The 25,647-nt window shown below is 40.5% G+C and overlaps 1 protein-coding gene and 1 non-coding gene across 3 annotated transcripts in view; one reads left to right on the top strand and one right to left on the bottom strand.

Annotated features, from left to right (window-relative positions):
* Positions 1 to 25,647, top strand: part of LOC147002156 (uncharacterized) — a 57,165-nt gene that overhangs the window by 10,862 nt on the left and 20,656 nt on the right. For both annotated transcript variants that reach the window (XM_085828145.1, XM_085828144.1), the window contains exons 7-13: positions 2,302 to 2,415; positions 4,711 to 4,781; positions 5,332 to 5,356; positions 10,237 to 10,350; positions 16,917 to 16,987; positions 17,696 to 17,720; positions 19,502 to 19,615. In XM_085828145.1, the coding sequence (XP_085684271.1) occupies positions 2,302 to 2,415; positions 4,711 to 4,781; positions 5,332 to 5,356; positions 10,237 to 10,350; positions 16,917 to 16,987; positions 17,696 to 17,720; positions 19,502 to 19,615 (534 nt within the window). The remainder of the gene's footprint in view (positions 1 to 2,301; positions 2,416 to 4,710; positions 4,782 to 5,331; positions 5,357 to 10,236; positions 10,351 to 16,916; positions 16,988 to 17,695; positions 17,721 to 19,501; positions 19,616 to 25,647) is intronic.
* Positions 8,580 to 8,711, bottom strand: LOC147002157 (small nucleolar RNA SNORA17). Its single transcript, XR_015044587.1, has one exon. It is a non-coding gene; the product is annotated as a small nucleolar RNA SNORA17 (small nucleolar RNA).

The raw sequence follows: 25,647 nt of genomic DNA, 5'->3' as shown, positions 1-25,647 counted from the left end.
CTCATTCTTTAGGGAATTTAGGAAATTTTAGTTTATGATACGTGTGTGTGTGTGTGTGTGTGTGTGTGTGTGTGTGTGTGTGTAAGTTTCTGGCCCACATCTCACACAGCTCCACCTGCCTTTGCCTATTGAGTGCTGTTACTTATTAAGGGATTACACTACCACACCCAAAGGGAATATACCTTTAACAGTCAGGTACACTCTATGCTCCAAGATTTTTATCTTGAGTGATAGTCATTCTCCACATTCTGAGTGTTAATACTGAGTAGATACATATTTTTAGCAGTGAAGCATGAAACTCAATATTATTTCAAGTGTTTTCTGCATAGTGCAACTACAGTTTCAGTACTTTGGTATGCTGTGTTTTGATTAAAAGGAGCTATTGTACTAATATGGACTGGTGCTTCATCCCAGTTGTCTCAGCACCTATTTAACATGTCAGGACCCAAAGTTTGTATCCTAATTCTGTATAAAACGTGCCCAAGATGGCTCAATTCTATTAATACTTATCCTAGTAAAGTGAAGGAAAGAGAAACACAAGTTCAAGAACATTCTTTTCTGTAGACTGAATTACATGCTATACTAGAATAGACACCTTTCTCCCCCCAAAAATTAGAAAACAGAGAAGGTCAGACTTGTGAGGGAGGCATGACCAGGTATGGTGCACTCTCACTGCCCTGGAGTCAGTACCAATATCTAAGCAGAAACTAAGAAAGGCCACATAGATGGGCAATGAAGATGTCACCTACAAAGTGATATGAACACACATCGCCTATTATATTACCAATGAACAAGGCTGCTGTTTGTGTCAGTTCATGTTGAGGACATATCCAGGTTCGGCTAATTGAAAGGAAGTTTCTATTCATCCCAACCATCATGTGACAACTTGGTCTTGAGTAACTTTGAAACTGAGCAGGTTTTAGAAAATATCTCAATGTGGTCACCTGATCAACAAATCACTCACTGAGAGGCACCAGTCAGGTTGAGGTTCTTAGAGGACGACCACATATTTCTACTAAGCTAGGGCCCTCCTATAGCTTCTTAGGTAAACAGGGAAGATAAATACATTAAAAAAAAAAAGAATTGGAATCATAAGACTTGAGTCATCAAAGCTTAATCCTCCCTTGCTTCATAATATACAAAATGAGTATCAAACTCTTTTAACAATTTTCTGTACTGTCCCACATGGAATATGTATAAAGTATACAAATGTATGGAAAGCTAGATAGACATAAATATATTTACCTTACATGAAAAAAGATACATTCTCTATTTCCATTTGTAAGTAACTGAAACCTCACCCTACCTAGATTCATTCATATTTAGATGACTCTTCTTTCATTTAACAGACACCACAAGACAATTTTATAATATAAGTGCTTCTTTGAGGGCTGGCTTATTCGAGAGTGTGTCTGTAGATACACACTTGTAAATGAGTAACCAATTAAAACCTCACCCTACCTAGATGTACTCATATGCAACTCATTCTTCTGTCATATAGCAGTGTTTTTTCCTTGAGGGCTAGCTTGTATAATTGTGTGTGTGTGTGTGTGTGTGTGTGTGTGTGTGTGTGTGTGTACACTTGTGTACCAGTAACCAGCTGGAACCTCATACTACCTAGATTTATTCATATGTAGCTGGCTCTTCTATCATTTAACAGACACCACAAATCAATATATACTTGCATATGCATATCCTTTTAACTGAGAATTGTCATAGGATGTATAACTATGTATAACATCATAGTGAACACAACTCAGAAATGAGAGAGAGCATAAATTACACTAAAGATAAATAAAATATACTATATAAATTTCCTTATATATATGAACAAAATATACTATATAAATTATATTCTATATTATATATATACATATTATAGTGCATATGTACTTTGCACTCATATATTTTGCAATGAAGCCTCATAGGGAGTCAAATATTAAACATCCTAGTGAAAACCACACAGGAGTGAATGAGCATATAAATTTCACTTTGTTTATATTGCCCTAAGAGTGATATGGATTCTGTTTACCACGTACAGCACTAACATAAGAGAGCACTGGTTCTCTTCTCTGTACATTGTCACACTGACATGAAGTTTTGACTTACCTACACCATCAGTGTAATGCATGCTGGTGTGTATAATGCACTCTGTGATCTTCCCAAAATACCACTGTAGCTCTGATGATGGTGCTTGAAGAATGGTCATGACATGGAACATACAAACACAAAACCATTGCTGATTTCCTCTGTTTTTCTACAATGAAGCTGACATCATTGTCTCTGTGAATGCATTCCCAGGGTTTATGTTTCTGAGAAATAAGCGCCGGAGCGGCAGTCTTCTCCCAGTTGATGCTCAGGAATGTGACTTTATAAATAAACATTGTGAAGGCAAACCACAAGACGACCTAGAAGGTACAGTGGAAATGAAAGACTGAATCATGTTTCATAGTTATAGAGCATACTGTTATGATACATGTAAAACTGTGAATATATTAGTACTTTTCTATGTACATATTGTTAATTTGCATATTTCATTAGTTGAGATTCAACCACAGAATTTAAAAATGGATATAAGACACACTGTTTGTTCTCATTAAGTAATGAGAAAGAGAGGAAAAATGAGCTCAGTCCTGTCTGTGTCACTGTCACTTCAACTGCTGCAGACAGGAACAGTTGAGCCACCCTCTCTGTTACCTGTTCACAGAAACCTGAAATCTAGATGGATTTAATCTCAACAGTCTCAAGAGTGACCCTGTGATTATCAAAATTGTCAAGAATGAAGACAGACTTGGAATTAGATCACAGCATTTCTAGTCTGACCCCTTGGCAGTGGGTCCCTGGATTGATGTGTTATACCTAGTGCTTGGGAGGCTTAAGGAAATGGGAAAGAACAGTAGAAACAGGGAAATGGCAGGAGGAATAGAAGGGTTTCTTTTCTTTCAATGGCATCAAGGTGATCCCTGTCAGGTTGTGTATTCTTGGCTTCTGGCTCTATCATTTGAAGGCAGTCTTTCAGTCTATGTCAGTTCTTGCCAAATGACCGAGCCTGGCTGCCACTGTGGTTAGTAGCTCTCCATGGAAGCTGTGCCAAAGGCACTTTCCCAGTTGGTAGTAAAAAGGAATGTCTGTTTCGGCACAGTAGATTGAGTATGGAGTGCATACTTGCTGAGAACCATAGTTGCAGGAGTTTCAGGCAGAGATTCAGTGTAACAGGAGGAAAGAAACAGCGTGTTCATGTCCAGCTCACCTTCATGGACAGTCATGGATCTCTCAGCCCAGAGAACAGTGACACTAACAATGGCACAGTTTGCTACCTCAGTTTATCACCTCAAGATAACGTCCTGCAGATGTGTTTGGGTATCTGGATCTTGTCAGCTTGAATAGTGAGATTAATGGTCACAAGTGCCCACAAACATTTATGGTCATTTTGTGGTTTTATTCTATGGTAGAGCCAATCTCTCTGCTGGTGGATAGCGTTCTGTGCACACTAATGACCACTTCTACTATGGTCCTAATGATGCAAAAAAAAGCAAATTCTGTCCCTGTAGTCCCTTGTTTTTATCAGAGTAGTGTCTTCTTAGTATGTATGTTTTTAGCTTGGAACAGCGTATACTCCTTAATTTGACTAGCATACTAAGTGATTGAGTCAAAGGAAGTTAGAGGTAGACATCTATCTTGGAGCCTGCGACTTCATGGGAGAGAAAATATCTGTATTCTGACCCATCTTTGTTGCTTTCTGAGGTATTCTAGGTTCATCCTCCAAGATGCACAGGGTGGATTCAAGAGTTCCCTTACATTACTACCTATGTCCCTCAAAATAAAGGACATTGACTCCTGGGATTCAGCTCTCCAGGCCCCTATCTGACCACAGGATGTGCCTGTCTGTGTTCTGTCACTCCTTGAGTGTCTCCCTCTTGGCATGGTCTGACCCATGTGTACATGTGGTGATAATCTAAGAAGTCTTTTTCCTCAAAATGGGTTCACTATAGTTTTTCAGTAGGCTTATAGCCTAACCCCTAGGATATGTGCTTCTCCTGGATTCTCTCAGTATGCAGATTGGTTTGGTATAAAATTTCAGTACTGCTTATCGACTTAATGAACATTGTCTATCAACAGATTGTGAACCATGTGTGTCTGAGACACAGGATTCTGCTTCTACCTCCCTCCCTTTTCAGTCTTTCCTCTTATTACTTCTTGGCCCCCATCCTTCTTTAGCCACTTCCTTCTCTTTTGTAATTGCCATGTTGTCCTGTGATCCAGTTTCCTGTTACCTTATTGTTGATGCTGTGTACTAGAACACACTGTCTACACAGTGTGGCCTAACCCCAGCCATGTCCCCATCCTCAGCCCTGGGATAACTAGGTCTTTTTGTATTCACTAAATGTCTCTCCCTCACAAAGCTCATGAGACCGACAAGATCACTGGGAGAGAACTGAACAGAACCCTTCTCAGATACAATATTAGAGGAAAAGCTGTTAAGTCTTAGTGTGGCATCTGAATCCGACCTTTTCCACATGGACAGGTCCATCCTCGTTTGTCTTTAGGTCTTCCCTCTGTTTAACTTGCCGTATGAGCAAACAGTCCAGCAGCAGCAGAACCATATTGTTCATCAGGTTTAGTAACATGAACTAAATTCCTACACTTTTACCCACATCAAGTAAAGCCCAGTGTAACAATAAGCAGTACTGTTCACTTCTTGTCCCCTAGTTGTAGATGAATGTTCTGATGGTGCAACTTTGCCAGTGGACAAGGGGAAAGGACCAGTGAAAATGTCGGAGGTAAGAAGGCCTTTCCTTTCTCTCATCTAGAAAACTTACTTTAATGGTCCCCTTATGGTTCAGTGGGTATCACAATTGAATCCTGACAGTGATCAGGTATATGACTTTTTAAAGCTTCTCAAGTTTTAAAGATCTCACTGGCTGAGCACTTAATATGCACATCCTGGGCACATGGAGCTTTCTTTCAACACATCAAACCCTGGAGCATACACTTAAATTATTTCTAACATAGGTCACAGAAAGAGAAAACTTCTTAATGGAAAATACAAGTTTTCACAGATGGTATGCGATATAGTTTAGGGAATTTTCCATAGAGGCCAGACTCTGCCTTCGAAGCATGAAAAAAACATGTGAAAGGTCTTTTCCATGAAGTACAGAGCTCCAGCTCTTCTGTTACATCACTAAATAATGGATCCATTAACATAATCTCCACTTGACTGCACCTTTCTATATTGACTGCAACTAGAAATTATTAATGGAAAGACCAAAGATTTTAGCAGGCACTACTTAACAGGATCTAAGCTTTAAAATATTCCATTTTCAATTGCAGATAACATCGAAAAAACGAAGATGTGGTATGTATTATGGAATCACTCTCTAAAACACATTTTAGATGGTAATTGTGTAATACTTTGTCTTTTGTGTGATGGAAAACTGTGATCTAAGCTGCTTACTGATGATGATGTTGTTGTTGTTGTGTTTTTTTAAAGGAAGCAGCATTCTAAGTCATAAATAATGGCCATGTGTCTGTGGTTTCTGTGTTCAATAGTGATTCCTTTATTTTAAAAGGGGACTTTGTTCACCAAGGCATGTCTACATCTTTTTTCCCAAGAAAAAGACCCCAATTATCCAGACCACTTTCTAGTCAAAAATTTATAAATAAAGAAATTATAATACAGCTTAGCTACAAGACTGTGCTCAAACTTCATCAGGGCCATGCAAGGCCAGACTATGTGCTTGTATTCCGTCATAGATGAATAAACCAGAGTTCAGAGATGATTCTGAGACTGCTTAGCTATACATCTCAAGAGACACTTATTATCCCATCAAGAAAAGTTCCATCTTCTGGCCTCTGCCTTGCCATAAGACAAATTGATAGGGCTTTGAAACTCTACCCTGGCTGCTGCAGAGGTCAGAAGCCCATGGTAGTGTGTCACTCAGCAGACAGCCAACAGGCACAGCTCTGAAATGTAGAAAAACACACGCTGCTTTTCAGGTGACAGAGCCTGGAAATTAAATGCTATACATGGAAAAGTGGGGGTGGCTATGTCCCAAGTGGGATTCTCATAGTCGTGGCTCACTCCAGTAAGCTCTGGAGAAATGCTTTAGCAGACTAGATAACATCAGAATAGGCACAAAGAGCCACACAGTTTAGGAGCAGTGTCCACTAAGAACTTCAGTCTTCATTTGCTTGATCTATGCTGGATCATTATTCCAGCAATACATTTCATTTTTTATTTTGTATTTGATTGTTAATATAATTTCATTAATTTTGATAAGAAAATGCAATATGTTTTGTCATATTTATCCCTTATAACTCTCTACACATACTCACTCTCCCTTTTCAATTTTTCATAAATGCATATCCTTAAAAAACCTTTCTAGACCAATTTATGCTAAACATGTATAGGGGCATCCATAGACACATGCGTTGACCTTCAGGGGCAATATCTTTAATTAAAACTGCCCCCTCTCAGACAAAAGCCATAAACTATCAATAAGTTCTTAACTAGGTATGAGAAGAGCTTCTGAACCTCTCCCCTTCAAGCCACAATATTGTCTTCCTTGACTTTGTGAAGGTCCTATATGAGCATCCAGCGATATACATTTAAAGGAGAACTAGACTCTGAACATCAATGATACTTTGTCATGGGTAGTTAAATTCCATGTTTCCTTTTCTATTTTCCTCTCCATGGGTTTACATAGTCATCAGAGAAGAGTGTCACCAGATATCCTCTTGTCCACGTTCGTATGTCTGCTTGCTCACGCTTTCACCAGTAAGGTGATGGGTTAAGAGGATCTATTATGGGTTAGAATAGGTAGCTTCATTGGCTTAGTTCATACCTATCATATCCAAACCCCTGAGATTCATCCCAAATATTCCATATAATGAATCCATGATGGCACAATCTGCAATCCTTGGTTTAGAGTTTTGGATGTAGGGAAGTTAAGTTCAAGGTTCTCTCTCTCTCTCTCTCTCTCTCTCTCTCTCTCTCTCTCTCTCTCTCTCTCTCTTTTTCACTCTCAATTTTGTTATTGGTTCTTTATGAACTTCACATCATACACCCAAATCTTACTTATCTCCTCCTCCCCTTGTACCTTCCCTCCACTCGTGCTCTAACACCCAACAAAGAAAAAATATTGTGGGAGTTGTAGGGTGTCAGTGTGTCCCACAGTATACCATTTGTCTATACTTCTTTGCTTAAAATAATCATTGTAATGGCTTGTTGATCTGATACATGCTCCTGGCTTCTGATACTCTATCTGAGGTTCCAGTACTGGAACATACTGGGTATCCTCTGGGATAATCTATTGTTGCCAAGTGTCATGGAGATCCTGATGTTTTCTATGTATAGTGCCAGACCCTTCACACACCTCAGAAGGTCATTGATGGGTTAGATGTTGGGTTGAGCCAATTAAAAATCCTGAAGACCTGACAGGTCACTAGTCTGTTCAGCCTCCCAGCTCTCTCACTCTCCCACACCCAGGGACAGCTCACCAGAAAACCCTGCAACCAGAGCTAGCTCTATCCTGTTGCCCAGGCAAGGTACAAAACCCCCTCTCCCAAGTGTTGCAGTTAGTGAGGGACATGGTCAGTTCTCCCACTGTCATGACCCGGGGTTTGGGCATCTTTCCCACCTGCTATAGATGGCAGAGGAGCAGAGAGGGGGGAGGGTGGCATCTCTCCTCTTTCTACACCACAGTCCATCAGACAAGAGAGCAGGGCTGGCTCTCCTGCATTCACACGTTCCAGGCTGTCTTACGTGCAAGCCCCTCATGCAGGGCCAGCTCTACTGTACTGTCCAGGCAAGGTACATGATCTGCTCTCCCAAGTGCTGCAGCAAATGTAGAGGCAGGGATAGATCTTCTGCTTTCATGACCCCAGGGCCAGCTCTCCCACCTGCCATAGATGGTAAGGAGGGAGAGGGAGGAAGGGTATCTCTCCCTCATCCACACCACTATATAGGAGATGAGTAGAGCCAGCTCTCTAATGCTCCTGTCCGCAGCAGTGGTTCACAGTCTTCAGCCATCAACATGTCCCCGGGCAGTGACCCACACCAGAGACATTTGCCTGGCTTTTGGTGGTAACAGATCCCTGATACTGCAGGTCCAAGGTGGCAGCATGGACCAGGACCCCACCATGTTCCCAGGTAGCATCTCTGACTACTCACATCAGGCTGATCCTCACTACCCTCAAGTCTCTGGTTCAGCCTCTTTTCATTGTGCACTCATCCTTCTGTTTCTCGTTCTCTTCCACTTCTCCACTACTAACTAGCTCTCTTAGTGGTGCCCAGTGTCTCTGAATGTCTGGGATCATTTCATGAGTGGTCCCTAGAGTGTATGTCCCACTTGTGTGTAATGGCACTGAGATTAGCTCCCTGTCCAGGCTTCATGGCACTGGTCTGGTGCTCATCACCAGCTTGTTCTTGCCCAGCTGCCTGAGTGGCTCAATTTGAAGGTCATCTATCTCGGGCTCACACCAGCCCAGGCCCACAGTCCCACAGGGAGTTCTGTCTGGGCCTGAGCAGTGGTGCTGGCACTAGAAGGATGCTTGTCTCAGGCTCACTGTTTTCAGTGAATGTTAGACTACTAATCATTCACATGTTCATAAGTCAAAACACTGAGTATAGACATAGCTTCTCTCTTCTCTGCCACCCAGTGACACACGTGTGACATAGCAATCACATCTGCAGTGCCTCCATCTTCCTTTTTTCATAATGAATTTTAAGCCTGCCTAGCCTAGAGGCCTTTTTCTTCATCATCGTTGTCATCATCATCATCATCATCAATAGCAATGTCTAATGATAACAACAACAACAACATGGCCCCAAAAGGTCTCTTGATGGAAGGAGAGTTTGTAGAAACTAATCTTCCCCTTGGTTGGATGATCAAATTTCTGGATAGACACATGCCCATGAATATATGATTTGCACTAACTGAAATTGGTAGGTTATTAAAATAAAATGAAAAGGACTTGAAGTAGGTAAGGAGTGGAGAGATAGAAATGGAACCAGGAGGAGTTGGGATGTAGGGTGGGAATAAATAGGAACAAAATAGATTTTATGGAGTTCTCCATTAAGAAAATATTTTATTAAAAATTTGTTGAAGAAACAATAAGCAGACCCAATGGACATTCATTTCTTGTGTAGCCACGTACACATCTCATGTCAACTCATGTTGAGCGTTTATACAAGTTTGACCAGCTTTCTTTGTCCAACCTTCATGTGACAACTTGATTTAGAATGACTTGGAGTCTGAGGCATCACAGAAGACATGCAAGCATAAATTGCCTCTTGGTGTGGGTATTTGATGGTCACTGGCTGAGAGGAACCTGACAGGCAGAAGACACTGGAGAAAGGATCTATTTTATTTGCTGGTTCAGAGCCTTTCTACAACTTGGAAATTCATATCTTGAGTCAGAAATCAAAGGCAGAGTATCTATTTCTTTGTTTATTTCTGTCAGGGAGTATGGCCAGAGCATCATGGCTAAAACTTACACAGTGCCCAGGCATTGAAAAACCAGAGGAGATGTATTCTCCTTACCTTCCAAACTACAGTGATATAATGTATTCTGCATAAGCTGTCAAATAATCTGGATAGGCAAAAATTTGTAAAGCACACAGCCACTGGCACTGTGGATGTCACAGTCACTTCCAGCAAACAGCCACTGGCACTGTCATAAGTCAGTCACTTCCTGCTCAGGATTCATCCTTGCTGTCTAGTGGGACTATCCTCACCTTCCACACCACCACAGAGCACATGTGCAGTCGTGTGCTTTTCACTGTGATTTAGCACTATATGCTTATCTTGTACACCAGAAAGGTTTCTGTGGGTCTTTATGAAACTTCAAGTTTACTGGCACAATGATGTGATCACAGAGGGAATGCAGGAATGTATGTCTCTGTGTTGTGATGCTCTAAATGGGATTTGAATGCTGCCTATCCAGCACTATACCAACAACATGTAATCAGGTTGTGCCTCTTTCTCTGTCGATGCACCTGAATTAATTTAGACTTTACCTACAACATCATGTGGTACATAGTAGACTTTAATACATAGTTATGTGATGTACAGTACATTGTACACTAAATTCAGTGATCTTCCTGCAGCGCCATCCTAATTACAGTGACTTACCTAAAGAGAAATATGATCAAATGTACAGTCAATTCTTCTCAGTTTCCTCTGTTTGTTCACCATGAAGCTGGCATAACTCTTCCTATGAATGTATTCCCAGTTTCTGCAATCTTAAAGAAATTTTCGCGAAGGCGAGTTGTGGCCCCCATTAAACTGAGAAGACCTGAAGTCCTCCCTGGCACCTCCAAAAAAACAGCACCCGTTACAACAAAAGGTACTGTGGGAATTCACCACTTCTGTTCAATTACATAACTCTTTGTAAAAGTTTTGCTGTAGTTTTTAATATGTGAATATTGTTAATTTATCTAGCTCATCAGTAGAAATACAAACAGGGAATTTAAAGATGCAGTTAACTGTCATCTTTGTTTTTCATTAACTAATGGCAAACCAGAGGAAAGCTGAGACTTACCTTGTTACTCCTGGCTTCTCCTGCAGTAGACGTGAATGACTGAGCTGCATGTCAGCCAGTTTGTTCCAGGCATGGATGACACAGATGTGGAAATCCTCAAGAATGAGGATGAAATTTGAATTAGATAAAGGCATTCCTTGTCAGGTCCACTGAGGGACAGCCCTAGGAGTAGTCACCTTACAACTTGTGCTTGGGAGACAAAGGGAGTGGGAAAGATCATTAAGGACAGAGAAATAATGTGAAGTTTCTGGGCATTTTCTCTTTGAAATGTATATTAGTTAACAGTGGCAAGGTTGAGTGCGCTGTGCTTCTGGCTCTGTTATTTAGAGGCTGTATTTCCTGGAACACTTAGACCTTCCTTCCTCTGCCATGCCTAACACCCAAGTGTGGGACTCTTGTTAGTTTGGTTTTTTTTTAATTAATTATTTTTACACTCCATAGTTTATTCCCTGTCCACCCTCCGACTGTTCCACATCCCATACTTCCTCCCTACCCCACCCCTGTGCCTCCATGTGGATGTCCCCACTCCCACTCCACCCGATCTCTAAACTCCATGGGGTCTCCAGCCTCTTGAGGGTTAGGTATATCATCTCTGAATGAACACAGACCCGGAAGTCCTCTATTGTATGTATGTATGTTGGTCGCCTCATATCAGCTGGAGTATGCTGTCTGTTTGGTGGTCCAGGGTTTGAGAGATCTCAGGAGTCCAGATTAATTAAGACTGCTCATCCTCCTACAGGATCACCCTTCTCCTCAGCTTCTTTCAGCCTTGCCTAATTTAACAACAGGGGTCATCTTGCTATTTATCAATTCTTAATCTTAGATCATGAGCCATTGGAGTTCTGTTTATGAAATTTCCCCCTATTCCAAGAGTTCAAGGGTCTTTCCCACTTTCTGTTCTATTAGATACAGTATATCTGGTTTTATTTTGAGGTCCTTGATCCACCTGGACTTGAGCTTTGTGCATGGGTCTATTTTCATTTTTAGACAGACAGACAGACAGACAGACAGTTAAACCAGAACCATTTATTGAAGATGCTTTCTTTTTTCCATTGTATATTTTTGGCTTCTTTGTCAAAGATCAAGTGTCTGTAAGTGTGTGGTTTTATTTCTGGGTCTTCAATTCTATTCCATTGATCAACATGTTTGTCTCTGTACCAATACTATGCAGTTTTTATCACTTTTGCTCTGTAGTAAAGCTTGAGGTCAGGGATGGTGATTCTACCAGCTGTTCTTTTATTGTTAAGATTTGTTTTCATTATTCTTTTTTTTTTTTTTTTTTTGCCTATCCAGATGAATTTGAGAATTGCTCTTTCCATGTCTTTGAAGAATTGTGTTGGGATTTTGATGGGGACTGCATTGAACTTATAGATTGACTTTGGTGGGATGGCCATTTCTACTATGTTAATCCTGCCAATCTATGAGCTTGGGAGATCTCTCCATTTTCTGAGATCTTTTTCAATTTCTTTCTTGAGAGACTTGAAGTTATTGTCATACAGGTCTTTCACTTGCTTCGTTAGAGTTACCCCAAGATATTTTATATTATTTGTGGCTATTGTGAAGGGACTTGTTTCCCTAATTTCTTTCTCAGCCTGTTTATTATTTGTATAAAGGAAGGCTACTGATTTATTTGAGTTAATTTTATATCTGGCCACTTTGCTGAAGCTGTTTATCAGCTGGAGAATTTCTCTGGTAGAGTATTTGGGATCCCTTATGTATCATATCATATCATCTGCAAATAGTGATACCTTTATTTCTTCTTTGCCAATTTGTATCCCCTTGATCTTTTTGTTGTCTTATTGTTCTAGCTAACACTTTGAGTACTATATTGAATAGATATAGGGAGAGTGGGCATCCTTGTCTTGTCCCCGATTTCAGTGGGATTGCTTTAAATATGTCTCCATTTAATTTGATATTGGCTGTTGGTTTGCAGTAAATTGCTTTTATTATGCTTAGGTATGGGCCTTGAATTCCTGATCTCTCCAATACTTTATTATAACTCTCCTTGGAAATTTTGTTGGGCTGACTTTCCCAGAAGTAGTGATAAAGTACTCTTAAAAAAAAAAACCCACTGTGTAAGCCAGCATCAATGACGTGTTTTGCTTATAAGAGTTGCCATGGTTGTGGTGTCCCTTCATAGCAATAGAACCCCTAGTTAAGACACATCTTTAGCAACAGAAAGTTGACTTTGCCATGAAAATTGAGTTTGGAGCCCATAATTAGGAAGTAGCAGATGGATGCAGAAAATAAGGGAGAGTGATATTGCAGCCAAACCTTAGAGGCAAAGGAAAATGAGTGAATGTCCTTTGTTGACTTTTCTTCCTCTTATATGGCCCAGGATTCCATCCAAGAAAATGATTGTACCTATAGCAAACAGGTCTTCCCAACCTGAGTTAATCTAATCAAAATAAACCCCAAGGCCATGCCTGGAGGACTCAGATCTCATTAGTTGACAGCTGATGAGCTGTCATTCAGATGGACAACTCATGCCTCCAAGATTCAGAACATGGGCTTTGGAGTTCTAGTAAATTACACCTATTCCCAAGACTAATGAACCATAACATAGGTGTTTGGACATCAGTTCTCTTAGCACCTCTCTGGTAATAGGGCTGTGTCTGTCCTCCATGCTGTCAATATTTGTGTCTTTCCCTTGTTGCAGGCTTACCCATCTTGCCATTTTTAGGGGAATAAGTTCATAATCTCAGAAATTTGTTTTCTGCAAGTGTCTTCCCTGAAGCTTCTTCATTATGCTCAAGGCCTTTGCTCATCACAAGTGTGTCAGCTTCTCCTGCATCCTCTCATCATTTAGGTGTGTTTGGCTCCACTGGGATAGGCAGTATTAGTAGGGTTAATGCACTGTGTTAGTCACTGCAAACACAGGGCCTCCTGCTTGTATGTAGTAGGTCCTACAGAGCCCCATGCCCCCTCCCCTCTAACCTCATACACCTCAATTGTCCTCCATACAGTTCCTTGCCTTTATCCTTCTACAGATGCTTCTCCATGTTCCAAGTGCCATAGTGGTTCTACAATCTGTACTAGACTATCCATAGAGTCTTGGAGGTTTCTTCCCACAAATTACCTTGTTCTTGATACTGCATAAAAAATACATTGTCCATAGAATATAGCTTAACCCTCTGGCATGCCCACACCCTCACACGGAGAGATCTTTTCTTTCTGTGTTACGTCTTTCTCACCAAACTCACTGGGCAGATGAGACCACGAAGAAAATAGAGGATAGAAACCTTCTTAGGGACAGTATACCCAGAAATAAAGGCTTTCAACTCTTACCAATTTATCCCTTATCTGGTGGACAAAGCTAAGGGGATCCTGGTGATTAGTTATGGTACGGCTATTGTCAACAGCAAAGACAGAGTTGAGCTCAATATGCCATCCAGAAGTCTCATACACAGAGCAAGACTATACACATTAGAAGAAAAAGAAACCCAGAAAAAGTTGTTCCAAACTATATGGATAGTAAGGAAGAAGGCCAGGGAGTGACTGACAGGGGGCAGGCACATTAGTCCTTATTGAAATCGCCAGTGCTTTGAACCAAATTGGAGCAGTATCTGGTCCCAAATTTGTTTCAGTGCTTCACTCTGTCTCCACCAGTAACTGTGGTCAAGGCAGCATCTCATGTACAAAACCCCTCTTTTCCATGGGAGGACAGAAATCCCACTGAGATATATCCGCCATTCTAGCCTGCTGTAAATGAAGTCAAATTAAAGTATATGTTCTTCACATTGACCTTGTGGGGGAAAAATCCCCATTTAAATGTGTTATATTTGGACTTTCTTTTGAAATTTTTGTCAACTCTACAAAGCTTATATGTGTACTGCATGGCCTAGGAACAATATAAACTGAAGATAAATGTGCATATATAAATTGTAATTTATATCTTACATTTTATTTCCACAAAATTTATACACAGTATCATCAAAATATTAAACTATCATTTACATATTTACAAGCCATATATAGTGATTCCATTTAAAAGATTTGCAAGCAAAATCAGCACACCCTTTCTAATAGCTTTATAAGATTAGCTTCAGGGTAAGTTAAGGGCTCTGTGGGGAAGAGCAATTGCTGGGAAAGCAGGAGAGCTCAGTTGGAATCTCCTCACACACATAAAAAAGCTGGTCAGAGCTATTCATATTTGTAATCCTAAACTGCTGGGGGACTAGGCAGAGGCATTTCTGATGTTTGCTGCCTGTCAGCCTAGCTCCAGACGCTGTGAGAGAGCCTGTTTTAAAGAAAGGGGATTGATAGGTCATGTTATTCCATGCACTCTTTTAACCTTCATGTCTTATTGTTCCACTTGACAGGCACATACACACACACACACACACATGACAAGTTTATGTTAAGTTCATTATATACAATTATAACAATCTCATAACCAATGTTCATTTCTGTTGTAATAAGGTCAAGAATTTCAAACATATTGTAACATCCTTGGGATTCTAATCCCAAAAGTTGTAATCAATTGTGGCTTTCTCATATAGTTCCCTGCTTATAATATATGTTTTGTTTCAGTTACTATATTTAACCCTTCACTTGATAAATCAAGCTGCCAGACAACAAAAAGCCTAGTATTTGCAGAAGTATTCACAGAAAAGGTTTTTAATTGAGGAAAAGGTGTAAAAAAATTAAAAAAAAAAAGAGCCCTCCACTCGATTTCTGTATCCACAGTGAGATGTGACATCATTTTCTATAGAGATGATAAAGAGGCCTAACTTTATTTAAAAAAAAAAGACATCAGATATTCTATGTAAAATGTTTATTTCTTTAAAGGTTGCATTCCTAGCATCTTGAATTTTCAGGTTACTGGTATTTTGCTTAATTTAAATATCTGTTCCCAAAGAGAAGAGAAAAATGTAACTATATTATAATTTCAAAAGTTACAATGCGGTGTGGGGAATCCCCTTCCCTCTAAAGCTAAGTGTTCTGGATAGTTTTTTTTTTTTAAACTTGTCACAGCCAGAGTGAGTTGGGAAGAGGGAATGTTCATTCAGACAACAATTCCACCAGATTAACTTGTAGGCAAGCCCGTGGTGCATTTACTTCATGGATGATTGATGTGAGAGAACCCAGATCACTATGGGCAGTGCCAAATCTAAGTTGGTGGTTCTGGGTGCTAGAAGAAGCAGGCTGAGTGAGCTACAGTGAGCAAGCCAGTAAACAGCACTCCTTCATGATCTTTGTGTCTGCTCCTGGTTCCAGGGTCTTGCTCTGTTTACTTCCTATCCTGACTTACCTCAGGAACTGAGTGTAAAGAGAGAGTTGTATCCTGAGATAACCTCTTCCCTCCACAAGTTGTTTATGATCATAGTGCTTTGTCACAGCAATAGACACCTTAAATTCAGACACCACATAAACCATTGAGGAATATGGGATTATGTCATTTTCAGGAAATAGATCTAAGTGCATATAATTGTCATATTAAATGTCTTACATTGATAAAGACAAGGACAAGGTCCTTTTGTTTCATTTGAAGGTCTAGGGTTTTTATGTAAAAATAAAGTTACATGTGTATATGAACAAAGTAAAGGTTTCCTTGGTCAATAAGGAGGACAAATGAGAAGTGGGATGTGAGAAGGAAGCGGGAGGTGCAGGGACAGTACACATGTACTGTATTCTTGAAATCATGTGTCTTTGTGAAGCAGCACACTGTGTGATGAGGTGAGTGCACTATGCCTATTGAAAAGATTATGTTCCCAAGCTGAGCAGTGAGGGTGCACACCTTGACTCTCAGCACTCAGGAGGCAGGACTGGATCTCTGAGTCTGCGGCAAGCTGACTCTACAAGAGTGAGGTGCAACACAAAGTGCCAAGGCTACACAGAGAAAACCTGTCTCAAAACGCCCCTCCCCCAAAGATAAGGACTTCTTTTCTTATTCGGAGCCCTGTGCAGTGATATCCCTGAATTTGAGACATGAAGTTCATTTTGCTCTACCTGCAGTTAGTCCTCAGAACTCACATGGTGGACAGAGACACCAGACCCTGAAGATCTCCTCTAAATGCCATGTGCACAGAGGCACAACCATGGCTCCTATAACCAGAAAAATGCAATGCACATTTTGAAAGATTTCTTTATTCTTAACACAATGAGATCCTTCTTCCTCATTGAATCAGATTTTGTTGTCAAGAAATCCAAATGCTCTGCTCCTCATTGGTCCTCCGTGCTTCTCTTTGCAACACTTTGTTTTCAACAATATAATTCACAGTTCTGAAATGAGCAGCAAGCAACCTCTGCCTAATAATTCGACTGAGCCACACATACCAGCCTCATAGACATCTATACACATCAAGCAAAGTCTCTTAGGGTAATTAAAAACAGAACCACAAATTGACAGTTACTTCCTCTCCTTTCAGTGTTACCTGAAAAAGCTGAAACTGTACCTTCAACAAGGGGACAGGAAGAGACACCAGTAGGGATGGTGAAGGTAAGATGACCTTTTCCCCATCTAATATAGAAGGCTTTCACTATCCCCGTATGTTATAATTATGTTGATTAACAAAAGAAATGTGTATCATGGGTATTAAAGGGTTTGCTTAGGAAGAACAGGAAATGGAATTGTACCAGCTTATTCCTAATACAACTGAACATAGAAGCCTGCAGTGTCTTTTAGCACAGTTTGTATGAGGGAGCCATTTCTCCTGGAGATAGAAGTTCCTCTTTACATCAATGTACAATTTTAACTCAGAAGTTGACAACTGCTTCTGGTTCCTATAATTTGAATGAAGTCTCTGTGTGTTCCTCAGAGATCACTGTGAGGGAAGTTTCCAGTGTATGGGTGTGGAGTGCTAAGACATGAGTATTGGTGTAAACCATTGAGGCAGGCCCTGGTGTAGAAAGGGTTAATCTCACAATCAGGTTATAAAGGTGCTTATGCATGCTGCAGTGTGGCTTAGGAAATACTCAGAAGAGACCAAACTGGTTGTTTACTCTGGCCTTCAAACCAACAAAAGTGGTGGGAAGTGCCACAATCTATAAGCCCCAGCTGTTCTGTGACACCATCATAAAACATACTAATATATAGGACTTTTGCCCATTTTCCTTGACATCGTACCATGTTGACATGCATTCCAAAGACCCATGCAAATAGAATTCAGCATGGCCTTTGCCTCATACTGTTTCCTTTAAATTTCAGGAGGAGACTAAAAACCGTAGACACAGTATGTATTATAGAATCTCTTAAGATACATTTTAGAAAGGAATTGCATAAACACCGGATATCCTTTTGTCAAGTGTACAGTGGTGCTCTAGCTCACCTACTAGGAAGAACTTGTATTCAATTGTTTGTTTGATTTCTTTGTTTGTTTTGTTGTTTGTTAGTGTTCATTTTTTTCTTAAGTATTACCTTAACTTAAAAGAAAATCTGGAGGTGTATGTCTACCCTAACTGGATTTAAGTATGATATCTCTAAGTTGTTTAAGATGTGATATACCAGGCAGTGTCTAAATCTGTTTTCCCTCAAGATAAGTACCGTAATTACACTGTTCAATCTCCATTGACAAAGTATTGAAGTAACAAGTTAGAGTATAGAGTTTAACCTAAAAATATGAGTTGAAAGTTCATGACATGTGGTGCATTCATTTCTTTATGGTGTTACTCTGTGAGGTGAATGATGAGGCTCTCCATGCAGATCAACAGACACTTTGTGGAACAAGGACTTAGTGATGCCTATATTACATATTCCCAGCATCTTCCTTCAGTAGGTCCAAATTACAGAGAGCCCAGACTCTGCCATGACTACCTCAGTGGGCAGAGCCAAGGCATTGCTGTCCAAGGCCTGCAGACATACATCCACAAGCATGAGAGGTAGAAAAGCTCACACACTTCTAGGCAGACCACAGATTCTGACAATTGGAGCCCAACACTGCATGAGGGGACATTTGTCAGCTACATTGGCACCAAGCTGCCTTTCCAGTCTCTTCCAGTTGAGGGTTTATCTAGGTGTGACCAGATAAAAAGAAGCTCTCCTTTTTTTTTTGCACAGCTTCATGTGAGAACTGGGTTGCACTGACTTGGAGTCTGAGTCATCAGTGGGACTCTGCAGGCTTTGGTACCCTCCCAATTCTGTTCCTCAGTGATCAGTTTCAGTTTCTGATAGCTAGTTGACAGTGTGAGGATGGTGGGGGAAGGCCCTGTTTACTGATCCAGGAATCCCACAACGTCTTTTGGGTAGAAAGGTAGAACATGTGTACCTTCAGTTGTATCTGTCAGAGAAGATGGTCACTGATGCATGAATGCAGCTATCATTGTAAGCTTGGGTGAAAAGTCAGAGGGTCTCATAGCTTGTTACCTCTCTACATCCAACTAAGGCAATACCATACATTGCCCATGAGATGTAGTCGATAACAGTAAAGAGTAAACAAGTGTTGTACAATGTTCTGGAATAAATGCATTCCTGACTCCAGGTACAGTTACTCCTATGCAGCTGAGGTCTTCTGGCATGTCACAGACATCACAGGGCACTCCAGCAATGCCTGTGCTTTTCCTACAGTATACACTAAAGAGATTGATCTGTTCTAGCCTAGTGAGTCTCATGGGAAGTCCTTCTCAACCACCTAAGGAGGAAGTCTTTGTGTTGTAGTGAAGAGTTGGTGGCTGAAGGCAATGCATGGTGTCACTGTGTGCTTGTGGCGCTAAGAAGGGTTAGAGTGATGCCCATGGGATAGCACACTCACACAGCATGCTCATTCGTGTGGCTCTTCCTTCTGTGTTTTCATATCCATCTATATTTAGGCTTTATCTGGGATTTCTGTGATGTCCATTCAATGCCTAACTCCTTGTACATAACATGCAGCGATCCTCCTGAAACACCAGTCTAACTCTGATGACTTCACCAGGAGCAAGCAGTCAGATCAAAGGCACAAATACTTAGTTGTCGTTAGTTTGCTTGAGTTTTCTGCCACGAAGCTGACATGATTCCCTATTATAACTGCATTCTCAGTTTTTTCTATCTTAAGAGGAATTTGTCATAAGACAACTGTAGTCCCTCAGGACACGCAGAGACCTTCAGTCTCTAAGGCTACATCTACAAGAACAACTGAAATAAAAGCAAAAGGTACTGTGGGAATTTTATAATTTTGTCCAAATATATTTAGTAGCTAAAAATTATTTTGTTTAACATGTAAATCTATAGATAAGTTAATACTATATTTACACATGAATATATACACAAATGAATAATGTTCATTTATATATGTATCATATATAAGTGTATATATAAATATATATGTAATATTAAGTGTAAATATATCCCCAGAATTTTAAATGCATTTAATGTCACCTCGCACTCTAATTCAATGGCATGAACCAGTCTGAAGCTGAGGCTTACCTTATGTGAGTCATTGGGGCGTCCCGTGGTATAGACAGGAATGGGTGAACCACCCTCTCATACTTTCTCTCTCAGTTCCTTGGTGTAGTAATTCTTGAATATCTCATGATTAAGGGTATATTTCAAGTGAAGTACCAGAATTTCTGGTGTGATGTGAGTGGCTAGGATCCTAGGAATGGTCATGTTACACATTGGACTTGAAGAGAGTAAGAATGTGGGAAAGATATCAGTAAAGGGAAGGGAAATGGCTGCTTTTGAGGTCAGGAAGTGCATTTTGTTATTTGAATATGGTTTTCCCCAAGACACTTGCTCTTTTCAGCCAGTGTCACTGCCTAACATCCAAGCTTTTGCTTACAATAGCTACACTTTAATGTCTGCCTCACCTATTTTTCCCAGTTGTAGCAAGATACTGTATATAAAACAACCTAAAGAGGAATGGCTTTGTTTTTCAATGAAATTTAATCTTATAGACCATAAACAGGGTAAAGCTATACCCAGACACTGATATTTATGACAGAGTCACAGTACAACCCAGTCCAAGAGAAAGAAACAAAAAAACCAAAATAATGAATGCCTGTTTTCAGCTCACTTTCTTCCTTTCATATAGTCTTGATTCTTTCCTAAGTAATAATGTCACACAGTTTATTTGGCTTCCCACCTCAGCTAGACTAAATGCTATAATCTAACACTTTCATGTCCAGTATCTGAATATCATCTATTTGAGAGCTGAGATTAACCACGACAATGTCCGTGATATATTGTGTGTATATAACCTGGATAGAGGCAGTCTATCTGATGGGGGACAATGTTTTTTACCTGCACTCACAGAATTCTGTAGGTAATAATCTGGCAGTGTAGACCCAGTGCCCCTTCCTGTCATCCTTCAGGACTTATAGCAGCCCATATATGATCTTCTGTTCACTGCTAACTCTTGCTTCATGTGGTACCAACATAGTATAGTTGTTAGATTGCCAAAATGGCTGTTTACACTGACAGAAGTACTATATCTGCAATGTCCTGTTAAGTGAGACCTAGTGTTAAGATGTGCTCATTTCCAACATATGCTCCTCAACCTGGACTGCCATTTGGGATGATTGAAGTATTCAACATATCTGAGTCTCTAATCTATCAAGTGAGGAGAGACCTGCTCTCTGGCCCCAGCATTGGCTCTTTTTAAATGAATATTTGGTTCAGGCTCCTAGATGCAGAGGGTAGCTTAAGGAATTCCCTTAAAGAACTGTCCATATTCCATGAGCAATGGGGTTCACCTCCTCTGGAACCCATCTTACTATAGGCTGCATCTGTCCTCTGTGTTGGCCATATTTGTGGTCTTCTAATGTGATCATCTGGCCTGCTTCCCTTTGAAGGGACATGAATTTATAACTTGAGGAGTGTGGTTTTTTCCAGTGTCTTCCCTCTTCACTAGGTTCAAGGCCTTTGTCTTCACAAATGTGTCTGATTTTTCTGCATTCCATCATTGTACAACTAGGCGTAGCTCCTCTTTATAGGCAGTCTCTCTGGTGTTAATGCATTGTGTCTCCTCACAATAAACTTGAGAGCTCTTATTTCTGAGCAAAGTGTCCCTAGCATCTACCCCATAATCATCCATCTCCATTCTCTAGTCCCTTCCTCTGGGTGCCACCTTGTCTCTAGACCCTGTCCTTAGAAACTATCAAAGTATGGATATTGTTTCTACCTGGTAACAATGAAACATGGCTCAAAGGAGTCACCATGTTGAGTTTCCATGTGCCTGGTCTTTTTTTCCACATTTTTTCTCTTCCTTAATAATCTCATCAGAGTCAGGAAACTACCAAAAGGGAAGAGGACAGAACAGAAAACTTCTTGGAGACTACATGCCCAGAAAGATGGTTGAATCTTAATAGGTCACTTGACTCATTGCATTTCCTGGTAGACAGAAGTGAAAGGCTGCTGTGGAACACCTGAGGCATTCGAATATGAGAAACAAGAGGGAGGAATTGAGTCTAAAATCAGTTAGACGTTTTATAAACAGTGTGATAGAACACAATAAGAGAACATCTAAATAAACAAAAATGTCAAAGAAGCCTGAAAAACGATTTCCCAAACTATGGAGAGGAACAAAGATAAGTCACGGATCTGTGGTCATCTCTTTGGACCCTTTTGAATCATCTGAGCCTTTGACACCAATTAGTGCAATGTCTGCTCCTAACTTGACCCTGTGGAGCCTTCCATGTACACACTTTTTGTATGTGACTTTATCTTCCATAGAAAGGCCGAACCCTCTAAGATTTGTCTACCTTTGAGCTTTATCTAGGAAAAGTCACATGTCCTTGCAAAAAGGCTTCTGTTCATATTTTGAATTGTATCATTTAAAAGGCTTTCAAATATACTTTACAAATCAGAAATGTCATAATCACAGAATACTGTATGTTCATAAGCACTCAGAACACAGATAGTTCACCCATTTTTCAGTGTACTTCCATAAAATGTAAAATGTGTGATGAAATATTGTGCTTTACTGGAGCATGATATAGCTGTCTCCTGAGAGGCTTTTCCAGAGCCTGACCAATACAGATGTTGATGCATGCAGCCAACCAACAGACTGACCACAGAGACCCCAGTGGAGGAGTTAGGGGACAAACTGAAGGAGCTGAAGTGGTTTGCAACTCTATAGGCAGAACAACAATATTAGCCAACCAGACCCCCCAAATCTCCCAGGGACTAAACCACCAACCAAAGAGTACACATGGAGGGACCCATGTCTCCAGCTGCACACGTAGCAGAGGATTGCCTTATCTGGCATCAATGTGAGAGGAGGCCTTTGGTCCTATGGAGGCTTGATGCCCCAGCATAGGGGAATGCTAGGCTGCTGAGGCAGGAGTGTGTGGATAGATAGGGGAGTTCCCCCATAGAAGCTGGGGTTGGGGTAAATTAATGAAATAACCAATAAAATAAATAAATAAAATTTTAAATTGATTTTTTTTCTTTTTAATTTCTTTTTTTTGTGTGTTTTTGTTTTTGTTTGTTTGTTTGTTTGTTTGTTTGTTTCGAGACAGGGTTTCTCAGTATAGCCCTGGCTGTCCTGGAACTCACTTTGTAGACCAGGCTGGCTTTGAACTCTAGCTCCTCCATTGGGGTCCTGTGATCCATCCAATAGCTGACTGTGAGCTTCCACTTATGTGTTTGCTATTCCCCGGCATAGTCTCACTAGAGACCGCTATATCAGGGTCCTATCAGCACAATCTTGCTAGTGTATGCAATGGTGTCAGCTTTTGGAGGCTGATTATGGGATGGATCCCTGGATATGGCAGTCTCTAGATGGTCCATCCTTTTGTCTCAGCTCCAAACTTTGTCTCTGTAACTCCTTCCATGGGTGTTTTGTTCCCAATTCTAAGAAGGGGCAAATTGTCCATACTTGGTTTTGTTCTTCTTGAGTTTCACGTGTTTTGCAAATTGTAACTTATATCTTTGGTATTCTAAGTTTCTGGGCTAATATCCATTTATCAGTGAGTACATATCATTTGAGTTCTTTTTTGATTGGGTTACCTCACTCAGGATAATGCCCTCCAGGTCCAACCATTTGCCTAGGAATTTCATAAATTCATTCTTTTTAATAGCTGAGTAGTTCTCCATTGTGTAAATGTACCACATTTTTTGTATCCATTCCTCTGTTGAGGGGCATCTGGGTTCTTTCCAGTTTCTGACTATTATAAATAAGGCTGCTATGAACAAAGTGGAACATGTTTCTTTCTTACTAGTTGGAACATCTTTTGGATATATGCCCAGGAGTGGTATTGCAGGATCCTCTGGTAGTACCATGTCCAATTTTCTGAGAAACCGCCAGACTGATTTCCAGAGTAGTTGTACAAGCTTGCAATCTCACCAACAACGGAGGAGTGTTCCTCTTTCTCCACATCCTCGCCAGCATCTGCTGTCACCTGAATTTTTGATCTTAGCCATTCTGACTGGTGTGAGGTGGAATCTCAGGGTTGTTTTGATTTGCATTTCCCTGATGATTAAGGATGTTGAACATTTTTTCAGGTGCTTCTCTGCCATTCGGTATTCCTCAGGTGAGAATTCTTTGTTTAGCTCTGAGCCCCATTTTTTAATGGGGTTATTTGATTTTCTGGAGTCCACCTTCTTGAGTTCTTTATAGATATTGGATATTAGTCCTCTGTCTGATTTAGGATAGGTAAAGATCCTTTCCCAATCTGTTGGTGGCCTTTTTGTCTTATTGACGGTGTCTTTTGTCTTACAGAAGCTTTGCAGTTTCATGAGGTCCCATTTGTCAATTCTTGATCTTACAGCACAAGCCATTGCTGTTCTATTCAGGAATTTTTCCCCTGTGCCAACATCTTCGAGGCTTCTCCCCACTTTCTCTTCCTCTACCATCTTCATTGGATTAGATTTTTCTTGTGTTACAAGTGTGTTAGGATATTCATAGCTTACTTAGTAGCATTGTAGGGTTTTAGTGGTGCCATATTGCCCTGTTTTGTTTTGTTGTGTTTTGTTTCTTTTTGTTTTGTTTTGTTTTGTTTAAAGATTTATTTATTTATTATTTGTAGGTACACAGCAACTGTCTTCAGACACTGCAGAAGAGGGTGTCAGATCTTATTGTTCATGGTTGTGAGCCACCATGTGGTTGCTGGTATTTGAACTCAGGACCTTCAGAAGAGCAGTCAGTACTCTTCACCACTGAGCCATCTCTCCTGTATGGTTTTTGGTTTTTTTGTTGCTGTTGGTTCATGTTTGTTTTATGTTTATTTTTGTTGTTGTTGTTGTTGTTGTTGTTCTTAAGCTGACCTTTAGTTTTGTTATCCTTTGTTTTGTTAGGCCTAATAGATCCTGACGCCAGTAGGCTTCTGGGGTAGCAGATAGAGCTGGTTGGCCGAGATGGCACTAGGCCTCCTAGGACGTTGACAGAGCTGGTCATCTCTGATGGCATCAAGCCTCTGATTGTCTGAGTGACAGCGGGCCTACAGGGATATAGTCAGAACTTATGGTTCCTGATGGCTACAAGCCTCGGAGATTGCAGGTAGGGATATGAATAGGTCTATGGATCACAGAGCGGATGGGGCAGACCTTATGGCTGATGAGCTTGCGGGGGAACCCAGTGGTCAGGGAATTCATGCATGAGGATTTAGCCTGGTTGTCCCAGGTGGCTGCAGGTCTCCAGGGATGCATTCAGAGCTATAGTCCAGGTAAGAAAGTACAAAAGGGACAAAGTAGAAGAACACACTGGTGCTGAGTATGCTGGGTCCACTTTACATCATTCTATTCCTCCTTCTCTCCAGTCCAACTCATCCCATATTCTCCCTTCAAATATATTACCTCTTCATTTATAACTGTTGTTACATAAGGATAAATCCATTTAATGTTACTCTTAGATGTGTGTGTGTGTGTGTGTGTGTGTGTGTGTGTGTGTGTGTGTGTGTTTAGTGCAGTTAGTTTGGAATTAGAAAATCTGTGAGGGGCCCACTCCTGGAGAAAACTGATTCTCTCTAAACACTGATTACCTGTAGCTCTTGCTATACAGTGGCATATCAATAGAGTTGGTCTTGATGCTGGTCCTGTTTAAGCAACTATACAGTTGAGATTTCATGGCCTTATCATCTTTGTCATATCTTTTCATTAGATCATTTTTATACTAAGCCCTTTCTTTTTATAGTTTTTTTAGATATTCTGGATATGAATGCTGTGTCAGAGATGCAGCGGGCAAAGACTTTCTCTTCAATTTTCATCTTCAGGGTTGATTTTTGTTGTTGTTATACAGCCCTTTT

The sequence above is a fragment of the Mus caroli genome, unplaced genomic scaffold, assembly GCF_978045245.1.
Source record: "Mus caroli unplaced genomic scaffold, Mus_caroli_1 scaffold_11, whole genome shotgun sequence".
Classification (NCBI taxonomy): domain Eukaryota; kingdom Metazoa; phylum Chordata; class Mammalia; order Rodentia; family Muridae; genus Mus; species Mus caroli.
The sequence above is the reverse complement of the archived record's forward strand: the minus strand, read 5'-3'. Positions and strand labels throughout refer to the sequence as shown.